The sequence below is a fragment of the Panthera tigris genome, chromosome A1 (genome assembly GCF_018350195.1).
Source record: "Panthera tigris isolate Pti1 chromosome A1, P.tigris_Pti1_mat1.1, whole genome shotgun sequence".
Lineage (NCBI taxonomy): Eukaryota > Metazoa > Chordata > Mammalia > Carnivora > Felidae > Panthera > Panthera tigris.
This window is the reverse complement of record NC_056660.1, coordinates 115,400,692-115,418,877: the sequence shown is the minus strand read 5'-3', so window position 1 is coordinate 115,418,877 and position 18,186 is coordinate 115,400,692. Positions and strand designations below refer to the sequence as shown.

The following is an 18,186-nucleotide window of genomic DNA, read 5'->3' as shown; positions in this document are numbered from 1 at the left end:
GACAGCTCTGATCCTGTATGCCCCAGTCTAGCCTCTCCCCCTTGCCCTCTCTGGCCCTGCCTCACCCTCCTGTGCTCTCCTCACACCTGTCGCGGAAGTGGAGTGCCTGCTGCTTGGCACCACCCCCTCCAGCAGGAGACACCCTGCTCCCTGCCCTGCATGTTTCTTATCTGCTCTCCTGCCTCTGGCCTCTTGTCCTCCACGGTCCCACTCTTGGCCCTCCCCACTTTTCCTGGGCCACAGGCCCGTTTGTGAGCTCATCTCTGTATCTAACATGTGCATATGGAACATCAGCCCTGTGCCAGGCACTCTACTCTGCCAGAGGCTGGACGTACACTGGCGATTGACCCAGACATGGTCCCCACCTTCACAGAGCCTCTAGTCTAGCTTCCAATACAGAATGTGGTGAAGGCCTCCACCCTTTTTTTCAGAGAAAAATGTGCCTTATCCACCCAGTTTTGCTTAAAGTTCTAGAGGTCCACTGAGCCCTGTGACCCTGGCAGGGGATGACCTTTCTAACATGGACACATATCTGATCATTCACTCATTTACTGGATAGATCTTGAGAGCCTGCTGTATGCCAGCCTCAACCCAGGCCTCAGGACCCTTCAAACTCCTCTCTTCCTCACCTTTAAGTCACTGCCATGCTGCTCCCCAACTCCTCAGTGCTCCTGATCCCTGGTCTTTCCTTTCATGACCCTGGACTGGGACCCCAGCTATGCTGGCAGCTCCCCCCTCCCCCACCTTGTCCCTGGCAAAGTTCTCCAGGTCCAGATTAAATGTCATATCCTCTGGGACACCTCCCTGAACCCTCCAGGCAACTCTCATGGTCTCTTCTCATGGTGCCTTGGACACCGTTTCATTCATTTTGGGGGTTCTCTTTCCCTCTAGCATGAGAGAGCCTCAGAGGCTGGATGCCACCCATATACACCCTTTTGCCCTGTACAGCCTGGCAGAGGACATCCGCATTGAGTGTTACATTGATGAGAATCTTGCAGAACTAGATTCCTCTCCTGGGTTCAGGGTGACTCTAGGACTGGACAAGACACCCTTTGGGTTGACCTAGACTTTGAGCAAGTTACTGTCCTGGTTAAGCCTCACTTTTTTTTTTCTTCAAGTTTATTTATTTTGAGAGAAAGAGTGTGTGCATGCATTAGTGGGGGAGGGGCAGAGAAATTTGGAGAGAGAACATCTCAAGCAGGCTCTGCACTGTCAGGGGAGAGTCCGACACAGGACTCAAACCCACAAACTGAGATCATGACCTGAGCCAAAGTCAGACGCTTAACCAACTGAGTCACCCAGGCGCCCTAAGCCTCATCTGACAAATGGGTTACCCAGTCCAGAAAGAGTACGTGGTCAAGTCTTTCATTCCTGGGTATTGGGGATCCCTAAGAGCCTGAAGTGTGCCTCCTGCCTTCTTTCTGTTAGGGCCCTGTCCCATTTGCTGCATTCCTGAAACTTCGCTCCACCCAACCTGCGCCTGGGCTCCCAGCAGCGAGTTGGCTGGGTAGAAGACAGGGAGCTGTGATGGAGAACTTCTGATTCCCTCACTGTGGCAAAGAGGCCTGCCACCTCCACACACACGCTTCACCTAGCAGGGGGGCCAGGGACAGGAGCAGGAGTCTCCTTTCTGGCAAAATCTCTCTTTCCTTCCACCCACACTACAGCTTGCTCTTTGGTCATCCTAGCACACCATCTGCCAGGCCACAGTAGCTCTTGAAATGGCTCTTGGTTCTCAGAGGCCCCCTTCCCAGCGGGTGCTGCCTATCTCTAGGGCCGCCACGCTGAGGTGTCTCACCCAAGCCTTCCTGTGCCAGAAGAAAACCAGCCCCCCCAAGCCCTGGGCGCAGGTCCCTCCCCTGCAGAACCGCGTGTTCCCTTATTTATGAGGGGCAAGCTGGAACAGGCCCCTCAGGCAGGCAGCAGGAGGTAGGCACTGAGGAAAATGTGCGGACGGGTGGAGGATGCGTTCCTGCCAGCAGAAAACTGGCTGAGGAAGGAGGGAAGGTGCACCCATCACAGGGGCAGGCCTGGGTCATTGTGGCGAGCGGGCACTGGGCACCAGGAAGGCGGGAGAGAATCTTGAATCCTCGGGGCTTCCTACGGGAGCTAGGAGTGAGAAGAGAATGTAGTGGCCCCTGCTCCTCCTCCAGGGCTAAGAGAACCATAGAGCCTATACCCTTTGGCTCTGACCCCGGGGTCTCTTATGCAAGTCTGGGCCCCCCTCCCTGGAACTGACGAGATCATCACACAGCTGATAAACTAAGGTGCCTGTAACCAGTAAACCTAGGGGTCATTGCTTCTGTCCACTTGCCTCTTTCCAGTTCCTCAAAGGAGAGGGCCTCTCCCTGAGCCCTGGACCTACACTTTCTGAAGGTCTCATATGCCTTGTGTGGGAAGGCCTTCCTTCCATTTCCAGCTTTTATTCCTCCAGGTATCTGTGAGCCTAACTCCACCTTTCTTTCCTGTTACATGGGATGTGGTGTAAAGGAAGCTCCTTTGAGTACAGCAGTGGGTGAGAAGGAGATTCTGGCTCTGTGCCCCCTATACCTTGACCCTGCGAGCCTCAGGTGGTCATCTGCACTTCTCACCCAGTGTCAGGGAATTGCTGCTGGTGGCCAAGAAGTGAGAGAAGCCTGGTCCTGGGGCAGCTGGACTTTGTGGTATCTAATTAGGCTGGAGCCAGGAAGGAGATGCTGTTTTAGCCAGAGGGGCCTCCAGGGCTCTGTTTAATGAAGAGAACAAACTTGAATTGACAGAAGAGGATTGGAGGCAGACACCAGGCCAAGGAGACAGAGACTGGCTTGAGCTGGGAAGGGTTGGAGGGATGGAGTTGCGGGGGCAGCCCAGGCAGCTGTCGCCGAGACATCAGCGAGGACATCACCACAGCAACAGGGCCTGCTGACCAGACAACCTCATGGACCCTCATTTGGAGGATCTTAGAGTGAGGTGATCTGAGAGGAGACCCCCCTGGAGGCAGAGGCGAGCCCAGGAAACGGGTTCCCAGAGTACAGCCCCAGTGACGATGGCGGTCAGTTTGCCGCCTCCTCTACCCAGGGCCCAGCCTCGCTCCCCTGTCCTTCCCCCAGCAGCTTTCGTGGCTCTGGTTTTCATCCCTGGGCTTAGGACAGTGACAGCTGTACTGCCCTACCTCCTGTTCCACCACCCCTCCAACACACAACACAGATTCTGGGAATCTGGTGTTTTAATTTGGGACTAAAAAGAGGAAGAGGTTACATCATGTAAAGAAATTTTCATGCTACTTCTTGTTTCCCCCTGGGGGCCGGGCTGGGGTACTAGGCTTTATCCAGAGCTCGGATGGGCCCCTGAAGAGCACTGTGGCAGAGAGAGGGATGGGAGATGTGAACAGACCCTGCAGAGCCCAGGTACCCTGGGGCAAGCACAGAGAAACCCTGGGAAGGAAGGAGAGTTTTGGCAGGGTCTTCAGAAAGAAGAAGAGAACCGGGGCCTGGTGCCCCAGAGTCACACACAGCACGGAGTCCCTGCCCAGGCCTGGCCCCACAACTCTCGGCATGCAGGGACTGGGTGAAAAGCCCTTCACAGAGGGGGCTAGCCCCAGCCTCGGGCTCTGGGAAATGGTCCATGAGCCACCGAGGGGCCTGTGTCCCACCAATTCCCGCTTTTCACCCACCTCTGCTTTCACCTTGCCAGGTGTTTTTGGACAAATCCAGAATCCCCTCTAGGACTCAGTTTTCCCATCTGTACTGCCCTGTCCACTTTCATGTTAGCCATGAGGGGCAAGTCAGGCCGTTAGGATTAGGATCTGTTTGTTCCCTTGACATATCCAAAATTCAAGGACACAGAAGCTTTATTAAATTGACGAATGAATGAATGAATGAGTGAATGAAGCTAAAGCCCCTGGGAGAGGCCCCAGTGTACCCCTGGTGGCAGGGCTAATATGAAGACCGGGGAGCTACAGTTTGGGACCAGGAGGCTGGGCACAGTTCCCATGGGAACCTGTTAGATCAAGGGCCTGCCCAGGTACCTGGGAACAGGTCTTCCATATCTAGAGTGACAGGCTGCCACTTCTAAGGGAAGGCTGAGGTAAATAGCAAGCCAGAGGCTGCCCTGTTTTGAGGGAAACACCGCGACTGGGGGAGAGACACCAAAAGGAGAGGAGAGAGGTAGCCATGTGACTTCCTTAGGAGACCCCACTTTTCTCCCCCACAAAAAGGGTACAAAGAAGGTCTGGCCCTAGAAAAGTGGACATGAGGGTTCATAAATTTAGAACATATGTGCAGCCACTAGCTCTTCCCTGTGTTCTCCTGAGCCCCTAGGTCCCCCTCCAGCTCCAGGGACTCAGCATTCTACCTGGAACCCAGAATCTACTTCCCACCCACCCTGCACAGCCACTGGGGCTGTATGGGAAAAGGTGACCGCTGGGAATCCACAGACAGCCAGGGCCTTGGCTCACGTCTCTCCCCCTCTTATCCCTTCCCTAACCAGAAAGAACTCACGACTACAGTTCAACAAGGTGAAGGTGGAGGACGCTGGGGAGTATGTCTGCGAGGCTGAGAACATCCTGGGGAAGGACACGGTCCGGGGCCGGCTCCATGTCAACAGCGGTAGGTGGTCCCCCAACAAGGGGAGGGGTCCTATGGGTGTTTGATGGAGCGGGCCAGTTGCCCCCCAGCCCTCTGGAGGCCCGCACATGATCCATCTTGCACTTGATTCCCCTCCCCTCCTGCTGCTGCCCTATCAATCCCTGAGATCTGGGCCAATTCTGCAGAGAAATGCAGTCCAAGCATAAATGTTTAGCTTTGTTATCTGGGCCTGGAAGAGCCGCCAGCTCTCATTTTAAATATCCTGAAAACTAAATATTTTGAAATCAAGAGGTGGGGGTGGGGAAAAGATATTTTTAGAAGGCAATTATGGGAGGCTGGGCTGCCAGGAGCGGGGCTCCGGGGAGAGGCAGGCCCCGGGCGTGTGGGAGCTGACTGCCTGTTGCTTTGCTGGGCACCTGAGTGCAGGCAGCCATCTTGGCAGGGGCCATGGCCAGGAGACTTGGGTGGGTTGGCCCCTGCGGGCGGCCTCTTTTCAGGGACTGCAGACCCTTCTCCAACAGGTGGGCCTCTTCCTTAAAAACATACGCAGTCAGGGTGCCTGGGTGGCTCAGTCGGTTAAGTGTCTAACTTCAGCTCAGGTTATGATCTCGTGGTTCATGAGTTCAAGCCTGCTTCAGATTCTGTGTCTCCCTCTCTCTCTACCCCCTTCCCCGCTCGCACTTTCTCAAAAATAAACATTAAACAAAATTAAAAACATGCGAGTTCAGGAGCCCACAGCACCCAGGGCACCCTTAGCTTCCCGCCTCCACCGTGGCAGCTACAGTGTCAGTGGGCAGACAACCTGGTTTCCCTTGACCGGAAAGTGGCCGGAGCTGCCTGTCCTTAGACCACAGGCTTCCACTCTAGCCCGGGAACTAACTCCAAACCAGGAACTAACTCCAAACAGCTCGCTGTCTTCCCAGCACCACCCACACACTGGGCATATCACTTGGCTACCTGGTTATTTGGGTTCGCTTCCAGGCCTGTCCCTGCCCATCTAATCCTGTATCTGCCTTCACCTGCCAGTACTTCCACTGGACAGGCCTCCAGTGCTCCCTAAACCCAGCATTATCAGGAGAACGTGGAATGTTCCTTGCCCTGAGACGCTTGGAGAAAAACCCGCTGCAGACCCTGCCTGCCCCATGTTGTAAGGGGTTCCCCTGTTCTCCCAGGTTCTGAGGCTCCTCGTCCACTATATTTTATAGTTCCAAGTCTCCAAGTCCTGGTTCATCTTCTTTCTGGATCTTTCTCACATCTCTACCCCCCATTCCAACCCTATGTCAGAGGCAACCTGGCCCAGGTTTCATCTTGATTCACCTAAACCTGAGCAGTAGCCTCATAAGATGCTTTTATCTTGTCATGCCCCTACCCCATGGTGCCACAGAACAAGGACTTTGTCCACAACCCAGTTCACACCAACTTGGCCCAAACGATCTTTCCAGCTGTAACTGTGTCAGTCCCTTACAATCCATTCATATTCCTCTTCTCGTGCCATCTCTCCCAGGCTGCCGTCCTCCCTGACCCCTTCATCCCACCAGTGTCACCCCCAGGCCTCGCTCCCAGGCCACTTCTTGGCCAACTGTGGTCTTTCCTGAATTCTATTATATCATTTTTCAAATCTCATACTGTTGCTGAACTTTTTATCCAAGTGTGACCTCCACCATGGAATGATGGAGACAGGAGTGGGGAGAGCAGGAATGATGCCTTCTCCCCAGGAGTTACAGTAACAGCCACTGTTTACTGAAAGTTGCTCTATTCCACATTCCACACTATATCTTGAACCCGGACAAGCCCATGGTGTATTTTATAAATTATGAGACTGAAGCTCAAAGCGGTTAAATATTCTGCCCCAAGTCTAACTGATGGTTCACGAGAGCACTATACAATGTAAAAGTAGTTAGCAAACACTGAGACCCTGAGCTCCGTGGGGATACGTCTAGCCTGATTGCCATTCTAACCTCAGAGCCTAACACAGTGCCTGGCTTACAGTACGCACCTGGTAAACAATATAGAAAAGGATTTATAATCTTCTCCAAGGCCTTTACTGACTCCCATATGCTCCAGTACCTGCCCTCCCTGCTCCTCCTAACCTGTCCCAAGCCCAGGAAAATGGACCATGCTAGGTGTGCAGCACCTGTTACCTCCAGCCATAGTGGGCAGACATTCTCAGATCCACTTAGGACTTGATGTTTATTGTTTTATTATTCAAGATTTTCTTGGTTAGAACTGACAAGAACCCAACTTAAAACTACCTTAAGGAATTGATTGGTTTTTAAAACTGGGAAATCCACAGGTAGAACGGATAGAATCCAAGTCCTCAGAGTCGGGATCAAGATGCTCTCTCCCTCTGGGTATTGTCCTCACTCTCTCCTATGGCAAAATGGGATTCTCCCATGTTTGGGGAATGGATTGGGAAGAAGAGGCCATGGCCTCAGACAGCTCCATGTTTACATCACCCCAGCCTCTCTCCCAGAGAAAAAGAGGTAGCTTTGTCTCTACATCCACTCATACAATCACAAGGATGGATGCCAACTGACCGTACTTAATTCACACGCCCCACTTGGCCCAGTCACTGTGCTCAGAAAATGGGGTGGCATCTTTTCCAGGCTCGTGTGTATACAGAGTCTGAGTGATGGGCCTGCCAGAACTACACAGGGGCACTTCCCTAGACGGGTGTCGGCAGTAGAGTAAGAGGGAAGGGCTGCTGTGTGGAAAACCACAGCAGTGCCCTCTCTCCTGTGGGTTTGGGGTCTGAGACTGTAGACCATTTTAAGACCCCCTCAGATAAGCTGAAGCCCCACCCCACCCATGGTCTTCTGTCAGCCCTTAGCAGTCCGTGTTCTGATCAGTTAGGGAACCAGGCAGTGGAGGTTTGGGCTGGGCCCTGAGAGCTTCCCACAGGGCTCCATGCCTTCCTCCCTCCAGCCCAGCAGGAGAGCGGCAGGGCAGAGTGGCAGAGAGTCCAGAGCTTTGGTCTCTTCTGAGCTCTGTCATGCAAGCCTGGGAGAGTTCCTCCACCTCGCTTCTCTTCCATTTCCCCCTGTGAGGTGGAACCAGATCATCTCTAGACCTGTTGCCCATAAAATTCTGGGATTCTGAGTTTGATGTCGAGACTGACACTTGTGCACCTAGCCACCACCACGTGCGTGCGCGTGCACACGCGCACACACACACACACACACACACACACACACACACACACCCCACCTCTTCTGTTGCCGTGCTCAGTTCATAGTAGGCCCCTACCCTTGACATGGGGCAGTGGACAGGGCCACTTGCAGGGTATCAGGAGGATCCCCGTGGAGGACATTTCCACAGGCAGAGATACCCAGGCTCCTTGTTTACCCATGGAACCCAGAAGACTGGCAGCAACCGCACCCTGGGGAGGAGATGAAGGGCGGGTAGCGGGCAGCTGTGCCTGCCCCCTTGTGACTCATCCCAAGGTGGGTTGGTTTGGCCCGCCCGGGCCCCAGGGAAGCCAGGGCTAAGGGGTGGGGTGGCCAGAAGAGGGCACAGGAGGCAAGGAGCAGTGGCTGTTCAAGGGGCAATGCTGTGACTCTTGGCTCCCCGCTTTGGCTCTGTTCCTGAGGAGCCTGATGCTCTTTCCTCAAATTGAAGCAGATGCTTCTTACCCTCATAGCTCTACCAGGTCACAAGAGACTGCCTTCCTGGTTGCCTGGGAGGAGGAGGAGTCAGCAAGAAGTGTGTGGTGCTGTTAATAAAACAATCAGCTTGGTCCGACCCATCTCTGGGTTATGGAAACCAGCTGCCTCATCCCCAGCTGAAAGAGATCTTGGGAATATCTCAGGGTGGCTGCTCCAATCCCAGGATATCGATCTGAGCCTAGCTTTGCCCCAGAGGGTAGGCAGACTTGATCTGGGGTGTCACAAGACCATGGAAGCCCTGGAGAGGGAGTCCCTTACGGGGTCCCGGGGGGGGGGGTGCGGCTTAGAAAGGTGGCTGTTTAATCACACACACACACCTCCTCTTTTGCTCACATATTCAGTAAGGCCTTACTCAGAAAGACCCTGCTGTAAACTCAGAGGAGTCATAGTCTTGGCTCCTAGTCTAAGTCCCTCAAAGTTCCTGATAGGAAGCTAAAACCCAAATTCAGCGCATCGGCCCGTTACGCTAACCCATGGAAGAGGAAAGAGAGGCAACTTTAACAGCAGGAAAGGGGGCAGACTGAGCAGGTGGGAGGGAGCCTTGATGGAGCCTTGAAAGATAAGAAAAGGTTTCTCGAAGAGCAACAGTGAAGAGTGCTTGCAGCAACCGACTGGCTGGCGGGAGACAGGCCCATCGCCATCAGCTCTCCTCCTGGCCCTTCCCTCTTCAAAGCCTGGATAAGCTCACGCCTACTAAGACACTAATGGCTGATAGAGACCTCCTGGGTTTACCCTTCCAGGCATTTTCAATTTTAATTCCAATATAATTAGCATGCAATATTAGTTTCAGGTGCATCGTATAGTGATTCAACAACTCTTTACTTTGCTCTGTGCTCACCACAAATGAGCTCTTCATACCCTGCACCTATTTCACCCATCCCCCACCCCTTTCCCCTCTGGCAACCACTAGTTTGCTCTATTTAAGAGCCTGATTTTTTTGTCTCTTTTTCTTTATTCCTTTGTTTCTTGAATCCCGCATGAGTGAAATCATAGGCTGTATACGTCTTTCTCTGACTGACATATTTCACTTTGCATTGTCCTCTAGATCCATCCAAGTCGCAAACATTGAGATTGCATTCTTTTTTATGGCTGAGTAATATTCCATTATGTTTGTATATACCACATCTTTTCTATTCCTTCGTCTATGGATGGATACTTGAGTCACTTCCATATCTTGGCTATCGTAAATAATGCTGCAATAAACCTAGGGTTGCACACATCTTTTTGAATTAGTGTTTTCAGATTATTTGGGTAAATACCCAGTAGTGGGATTATTGGATCATATGCTAATTTTAATTTTTTAAGGAACCTCCATACCGTTTTCCACAGTGGTTGCACCAGTTTGCATTCCCACCAACGGAGCACAAAGGGTTCCTGTTTCTCCACAACCTCACCAATACTTGCTGTTTCTTACATTTTTGATTTTAGCCATTCTTCCAGGCATTTTTTTTTTTTTTGAGAGAGAGAGAGAGAGAGAGAGAGCGCGAGCATGCAAGCCAGGATGGGACAGAAGGAGAGAGAGAATCTTAAGCAGGCTCCACGTTCAGTGCGGAGCCTGATGCAGGATTCGATCCCACAACCCTGGGATCATGACCCAAGCCAAAAATCAAGAGTCTGACACCCAACCAACTGAGCCACCCAGGCTCCCCCTCCAGGTAATTTTTAAAATCAAAAAATTTCAGGTATAACTTATATACCATAAAATTCACCCTTTTAAAGTATACAATTGAGTGGCTTTTAGGATTTTCACAAGGTTGAATAACCATCACCACTAATTCCCAAATATTTTCAGAAACCCTAAACCCATTAGTACACGCTCCCCAATCCCGCATCCCTCAGCTTCTGGCAACCACACACCTATTTTCTGCCTCTACAGATTTCCCTAATCTGGACACTTCATATAAATAGAATCATATAATTAATATGTGGCCTTTTATGACTGGTTTCTTCCATTTAACATCAGGTTTTTGAGATCCATCCATGTTGTAGCATACGGCAGCACGTCTTTCCTTTTCGTGACTAATATTCCATTGTATGGATATAACATCTTTCGCGTATCCATTCATCAGTTTGGGTGGTTGGGTCATCTGAGGTGTTTCCCCATTTGGGCTATTAGGCACAACGCTGCTAGAATATTCATGAACAAGTTTTTGGGTGGACATAGGTTTTTAATTCTCTTGGGTACACACCTGGAAGTGCAATTGCCTGGTCACATGGTAACTCTAGGTTTAATTTGTTGAGGAACTACCAGACGGTGTTCTAAAGTGGGTGTGCCATTTTATATTCCCACCAGCAACGTACAGAGATGCCAATTTCTCCACATCTTCACCACTGTGTGTTATTGTCCATTTGATTATGGCCATCCAAGTGGGTGTGAAGTGGTATCTCATTGTGGTTTTGATTTTCATTTCCCCCAGTGACCTGCCAGGAAAATTTGCACTCTAGGAGATGATGCTTCAGTCATCATCAGGCCAAGTTGACCAGGGTAGCTCCTGGGAGGTAGCAAAAGCCACCTTACTCTGAAGATTCAGATCTTTGTTTGCTCATAACAAATATTTGTAAATATTTGTTAGGCACCCCGTTACATGTCAAGCACTATGCTGAACATTGGAGTTCGTTGTTGAATAAGACAGACATAGACCTTGTCCAGATGGAGCTTACATTCGGGTGGAGGAGCTGGTCACTTAATTATGTTAGAATAAGTATTAGAAGGTGCAAATGTACACAGCTAAGAGAAGGAGGGAGGGAGGGAGGGAGGGAGGAGCGAGCCTGGGAAGCCTCTCTGAGACACTGATACTTTGACAACCCTGGACAGGAAGACACCTGGCTTGTTAGAGGAGCTGGACTAAGCCAGCATAGTATGAATATACTCTAAGAGAGGGATAGGACACGAAGTGGGGGAGGCGGGGGGACTGGGGGAAAGTATTCTGAATGTAAATGGAAGCCATTGGAGGGTGTTGATCGTGGCAGCGATTGACCGCTATTACATATTTTAAAGATCACTTTGACAGCAATGAAGCAAAATGGTGAGAGGTGAAGGCAAGAGTGAGGGCAGAAAGACCGGTGAAGAGGCTGTGTTGTGGTCATCCAAGAGACAGACCATGGAGGCCCGGGCTGGGGACCAGTGGGGACACATGGACAGAGCCTTGTGAGGAGGTAGAAAGGCAGCCTCAGTGATAGATGGGTGGAAATAATAAAGGACGGAAAGGTATTCAAGATGCCCTCCAGGTCTTAGGTCTGTGCCGCTCAGAGCAAGCCTGGGGGAGCAAGTGACTGGGCAGATGATCAGGGGCCCCACCTGGGGAGGCTGTGGACCATCCCAATGGGGGCGTCAAGAGGGGGCAGCCAGAGTCTCCAACCTGGAGTCCGTAGGTCATCTTCACTTCCCCAAACATGGGAGAACACAGTGAAGAAATACGGATATGCTGACAAGGGAGCGTAGACAAGCCACCACGGGAGTCCGTGTGTGCTGGAACAGCGTGAATGTGCATCCTCAGTGTGGAAATCTTCCTGGCGTGAGCCTTCCCCACCAGCAGAGCTGGGCTGTGGGGACTTGGGAAGGCCCTGCCATCAGAGTGGGTGGCCTCAAGTTCCTTCTGAAGTGGAGAGGCCTGTGGTCATTCCCCCCCACAACCCCCTCTGTGACTGGCTCCCCCATTGCCCACCCTTTTTTGCCTTTCTGGGCCTTCGCCTAGTCCCCATGATGACATGGTTCTGACAGCCAGGGCCGTGCATCCCAGCTGAGGCCCCATCTTGCTTCAAGAGTCATCCTCTGCCTCCCAAGGCCTCCACGAGCACAGACGTGCATGTGGACAGCTGTGGTCCCCGCCACCGTCCTCACGTCTGTCCGCTGCTCACTCAGCACGGCAGCGGGCAGTCTTTGCCACCCACAACCGCAGAGGGAATCAAGACTCCTGCCTTAGCCAGCTCCCTCGAGAGGCCCCGGCCGGTGGTCCACACCGTGTTTGCATTCGTCTGCTGATGTCAAGCCTCGGTACTGACATGTTCTTCCACGAGGGACTGGCCGGCTGGTGAGAAGGCTCAACCAGGCGTCAGGAGCCCCGAGGCCTTGTCACAACACACACCATGGCACTGGACGGGCGTTCCCCTGCTCTTTTTCTTCACTCCTCCTTGGCAGTGTAACTGAAGGGCAGGGCAGCCTCTGGTGTCCCCCAGAGCAACGGATTTTACAACTCGCAGGCAAGATCACCTCAGCTGTTTCTCTTCTCTGTCCTTTTCTTGGTTCCCTGGGTCTCCCTGACCCAGAGTGGGCAGAGACCAGCAGAGGCCTCCTGTCCCTGCCAGCACGCAGGTCCCAGCTGTTGGCAGGGGACCTCTGCAGTGTTGGGGTTCAGGGATGCCAGAGCAGCAGCAGGCATGGTGTGGAGGGGAAGGTGGGAGCTGGCCCTGCCCGCCGGGTTTTATCAGCAAGCTCCTCAGACATATACAGAGGCAGAGCTGTGTATACACTCACAGTCCCCGCGCTCCATCTGTCTCCCACATGTCTAAACACTGAGGGCGCCAAGTGCCTGCCCTCCTCCTCCTCCTCCTTTCAACCCCATCACCACGGAGAGGGGGTGGATAGGGACTCGGTACCCCTGAGGAGACAGGAGCACCTCAGGAGGCTGCTGCTGGGTGGGAGTGAGAGACCCTCAGAGCCCCAGAGGCTGAGGGACTCCCTGATCTGGGTACACAGCCGCGGGAGTTAGCTTACAAATGAAAACACTTGGGGCAAGACTTTTCACTTGAAACCAGGTTTCTGGATGGCATCCCATGGGTGAGCAGGACCTTAGTTATTTTCACATATCAAATGAATCTGACCAGTCAGATGTGCTGTGTGGGTCAGCAGCCTTAAAGCCCAGCCTCACTCTCACCAAGTTTTCACTTCCCAGCCATCATACAGGCCTCTCTCAAGCCCACCTCCTCTCCAGCAACCTGACGTCCAGGATTTATAACCTGGGCAGTCAAGGCCTGGACGCTCCCTTCCAAGGCAACAGCTGACTGGGTGGGGGAGGACAGGGCTGCCTTGTGAGAGCAGATGCAACGAAAACCCTGGGGTGGGGGCTTATGCGATGGGCAGAGCAGCCTCTGTAGCATTCCTGGGAGGCTTGTCCCCTCTGGGACAAAGGAGGAAGACATAGAAGCTAGGATTCTCCTCCCTTCTCTCTAGATCTTAGAGAATGAGTGTCCTAAACGTTCCCTTCCAGCTCCCTTCCAGCCACCCCTTGGGCTACCTCGAGAGCCCAAGCAGTGCAGACTGATGGAGAGGTCTCCTTCCAGCACCCCTGTAACTATGTTCCCTACAAAACACATAGTGTCTCATCTACCTGCCGTGGAGCCCCTAGAAAGGCAGGCAAGAAGTGGGCTCCTATTCCAGCAGAAGGAGCATTTTTTGCTAGTCTCTCATCCCTCCCCAAATACAGCAAATCTTCCTGGCCTTTGGAGGTTTGCCCAGAGCACGGGTGCACCACCAGCAGGGTGGTGCTGGGCAAAGGGTTGGAGCTCCTGGTGGCCTCCCCTTTGCCTTGTTGGTGACTGGGAGGGACCACCAGACCTTCCCTCTCCAGCTATTCCTGCAGTTCCTGATCTTCCAACTTTGAGATGAGCCATGAAGGGCCATGACAGAGGTGGTGCCTGGGGCCCAGAGGTGGTCTCAGTGGGTCACTGGTATGTGTCTCTCATGCCCCCAGTGAGTACCACTCTATCATCATGGTCGGGGCACGCCCGGAAGTGCAACGAGACGGCCAAGTCCTATTGTGTCAATGGAGGCGTCTGCTACTACATCGAGGGCATCAACCAGCTCTCCTGCAAGTAAGTGACCAGTGGGGGTGGGCGTGGGGGCAAGACTAGGGTGAGAGACACTGGGGAAGAAGTGGAGGGCTCTAGGAAAAGTGGGCTTCAGGCCACTGACAGGGGGTCCCCAAGGGGTGTAGACAGGGAGGTTTGCCCCACTTCCCAGGCCTTTCCTAGAATATAGGGAGATGTAAACTCTGAAGGGCTCAGGGCTTCTGCAGTGCCCCTACCCACCCCCTCTCCCAGTGTCCACCCTTTCACCACCACCTTTTAGGGAGATGGGGATGCCAGTCTATGCCCTAGGCACTGGGTTCTCTCTCCCCCTCCCTTTCTCTCTCCCCCTTCTCTCTGTACCACTACCCCCCCCCCCCCGCCCCATTTCTCAGCAACTCTCCAAACTGTGTTCTGATGAACATTTCCCATGGTGTGTCTTCCCCAGCAGTGAAGAGCCTGGCAGGGTCAGGCAAAGCACAATTCCCAGTGCCCTTGGTAGTGGAGGGTCTGCTCTCAGAGCCTTGAGGGGAGACGAGGACTCTGCATCCGGTGCTCACCTCAAGACCTGGCTACTCTCCCTGCCTGGTGTTCAGATACACCCTGGGTGCTGCTTCTGCCACTTGAGACCTTAGCCCCTCTCTATGGGGTGAGGGGACATCAGCAAAGACACCACTCTGGCTGTGGCCCAGACACAACCTGGGGAAGGTCAAGGTTAAGAAGAAGCTCAAGTTGGGGCTTCTCTACCCAGCAGGATTTTCATCCTGCTCCCCTTAGCAAACAGGGCAGATGGGAGCACAGTAACCCAGGAGGGCTTGTTCAGGTCCAGCTGGGTCCCATTCAAGCAGCTGGGTCCCATTCAAGCAGTTGGGTCCCATTCAAGCAGTTGGGTCCCATTCAAGCAGTTGAGCCCACGGGACCCCCTGACAGGTTCTCTGGTGGGTGTATGAGGAGCCGGAGGAAGAGCTTGGTGAGGGCAGTACAGGTTCTGGCCAGATCCTGAGGAGGGGTAGGGGGCACTAGTTAACAACTTTGGGTTTTCAAAGCACCCCGAGCCTAGGACCCTGGCAAGGTGCCACAGTTGCCCCATTCCCATGGCATCTGGGCAAAAGCCACTAGAGTATTAGTAGAAATTCAGAGAGAGGCATTTGCCCTCCTCACAGACAAGGTCAGATTCAGCACCTCTCAGCTCTCCTGCCTCTGGGCTCCAGCTCCAGAGCTGCATCCCCCCACTGACTACAGCCTTGGCCAAAGACCCCTCCACCTCACACGGGGATAATGAGGGGCCGTGCCTCCTTGACACTCTCCCCTCTGTGCCGGGCTAGCTGAGCTAGACCCGGACTGCCAGGCAGATCTGTGCCTCTTTCCTCAGCGGGCCTCCTTTGCTGGCTTCCCCCCCAAGCCCACCCTGCACCTGCTGCCATCCCCTTACTGTCCTCCCCCATCCTGAATTTGCAGCCACAGCAGGTCTCCCAGGGAAACTCTCAGCCTGGACTCAGCCCCTCATCTTTCCCTCCTTCTGCCCCTAGGAGGCTGCCACATTAGTGCTAGAGACCGTGTGGAACATTCTAGACTTGAAAATGGTCTGAGCTCTCTGCAATAAATCTACAGAAACTCATAAGCGTTCTGGAGTATCTCACAGACATGGCCCGGCCCTGCAGGCCCCTCTTTTTTTAATCCCCAAACACACACACACATGCACACACACAAACACGTACACACCACACCTCCCTAGCCCCTTGGACCCTGGAACCTTGAAGGAATCCAGCAGCATTAAGGAGATCAGCCCTGGCTCCAGGCAGGGAAGTTTTCAGCCACCCAGGACAGGTGCCAGGGCCACAGAGGGCCATGGGATTGCAGGGTTCCAGTGCTAGCATTTAGCGTGGAAAGTGGTGTGATGAGCTTGTGAGATTCCAAAGGGTCCTGCCAGCAAGGCTGTAGCCCTAGGACCTTCTGAGTCACCCCCAGCTAAATCTGAGAGTAGCAGAGGGCAGGAGCCTAAATCATTATGAAGATGGTGTCCTGTGCCCCTCCTCACCAGGGCAACTGGGATTCCCTGCTTAGAACTTGACCTTGGTACCCAGAAGCACCACCTCCCCATTTCAACCTGCCCTAGGTCAGCCCTAGCCAGGGCTCCTGGAACCAACTTCCCTGACTCCCTGAGCCCTCAGGGGAGATCACTTTCAGGAGGGCAAGTCCTCAGAGCTGTGCTGGAGAAGGACAGGGGGGTGGGGGGCAGGGCAGAACCCAGAGGCCATTCTGGGGGTGGGTGAGCCGGGAGGGAAGTGGGGGGCAGGCCTCTTGGGATTCCTGATGACACCTGAATGGAATAAAAAGGAAAGAATATAGGAAACAGAACTCACGTCTTACCATTTGTGCTGTTTGTTTACTTTTTATTTTGATTTTTTTGCATTTCCGCTTAGCTTGGATAATGAAACTAGACTGGTCAGTTTCATTCCAGTTTCTATAAAACTCAGTTTTCCTTCCTGGTTTTCTGACACTTGTTGTTGTGTATTGGTTCAGAGCCCTGCAGGGAGTGTTGGAAAGCAGGCACACTCCGTCCCTGTTTTTCTGGAATTCAGAGCCAAAAGAAACAGTGTCACTGATACTGAATTTTGTTTTAAAGAAAGAAAACTTAGGGGGATTTGAAAATGGGGGTCCAAATCAAGGTGACTGTCTCCTGTCTGGGCCAGACAGGGACCTCTGCACTTCTTCTCGCTGCTTTCTCCTCTTCTCTCCGTGTTTTTGTAGAGCACGGTTGGTGCGTGACTCTTGGGGACTGGTTCAGGGGATGATGACAGAACAAGACTCTCTTTCCAGCCCTGTGCACATACCAGCGGCATGCCTCCCTTTCCCATCAAGCTCATCCCTCCCCTCTTCTGCTCCCCCTGTCCCACCCCATGTTCAGGTGGTTCCCCCATCCCATACCCATCTGCCTGCTCATCCTCTCCACATCTCCACCCCACCCCTCATGAGGCCAGAGACCCTTCACCCCCTCCAGTGCCCTGGGGCACACCCTCATCCTTCATCCTCCCCCTCCCTCGGGTGAGGGCAGCACACATGGCATTATCCCCAGGCTACCAAAAGGAGAAACTGAGGCCCGGGAGGTGGGTGGGAAAACGGGGAGGCAGAGTTCCAACCTCTGTCACCCCAGATACAGCCCATGGGCTCTCCTCTCTGCCCCTGTCTCACCCTGCTCTTCTCCAGCCCTGGGCACAGATCTTCCCATAGTCATAGCTCATGATGTGGGGGAGGGCTGAGAAAGCTATGACCTGCCTCTCCTTTTAATCTGTCCCCTGTGCTGCTGAAACTCAGAGCGCCAATCCCTCTTTCAGTGGGAGCCCACTACCGGCCAGCCATCCACACTGAGTCAGACCCCACTCGTGGTGGACGGGTTTGTGTAGCCCGTACCCTGTTACATGGTCCTGAGTGCAGGGTAGCAAGGCTGTAGGCCCACTCCCAGAATCTTCTCTAGGGAAGCCTCAGGCTCCTGGATGTGGCTCATTTTCAACAAGCAGGGATAAGGAGAGCCCAGGAGCCTCCTGGAAGGATCTAATGCCCAGAGAACAGTATGGGGAGCCAGTCCCCAACCCCTGTGCTATGCCCATCCCCCATTGCCTTTTCTTTTATTCAGCCAGTGGGGAACACATGTCCCAGGGCAGAAAGATTAGGACCGTATTACATAACTCCAGGGGGGCACATTCATGTTATAGACCGTGTCCGTGGTGCCACCTGGGGTTGTACAACTCAGTGGTCATGAAAGATCTGAGGAGGCAGTTGGGGCAGTCCAGGCTGGGTGTGGGATCAGGGACTCAAGGATGTGCTTAGTTATCATCAGTCTCCCAAGAGCCGTGGGACAGCATCCCTTGACTATCAGCAAAGAAATTTTCCCTTTGCTCCTCCTGCCCCTGCACTACCCCATTCTCTCTCTTAAACACAAATACACACACACACACACACACACACACACACACACACACAAAGAGCTGGGCTAATCTTAGACATTGGACACTGTCAAATGTATCTCTTTCTTATTCCTTTGAGGGTTCCAAGAATCATTTTGGCAATTTCCTGGGTCTTTATCCTCCACCCCCAAAGGTGCTGCTGCTTTCTTCTCCCCTCTAGTCCCCACCCGAAGTGGATATCAGTCTCTGAGAGCTGAGAAAGGAGAG

At 53.2% G+C, this 18,186-nt stretch overlaps 1 protein-coding gene across 5 annotated transcripts in view; it reads left to right on the top strand.

Annotated features, from left to right (window-relative positions):
- NRG2 (neuregulin 2) overlaps window positions 1-18,186 on the top strand; it is a 184,799-nt gene that overhangs the window by 148,987 nt on the left and 17,626 nt on the right. For 4 of the 5 annotated variants that reach the window (XM_042985253.1, XM_015535638.2, XM_042985248.1 and 1 more), the window contains exons 3-4: window positions 4,468-4,586; window positions 13,921-14,041. In XM_042985253.1, coding sequence (XP_042841187.1) covers window positions 4,468-4,586; window positions 13,921-14,041 — 240 coding nt within the window. The remainder of the gene's footprint in view (window positions 1-4,467; window positions 4,587-13,920; window positions 14,042-18,186) is intronic. The other variant, XM_042985257.1, reaches the window with a different exon arrangement.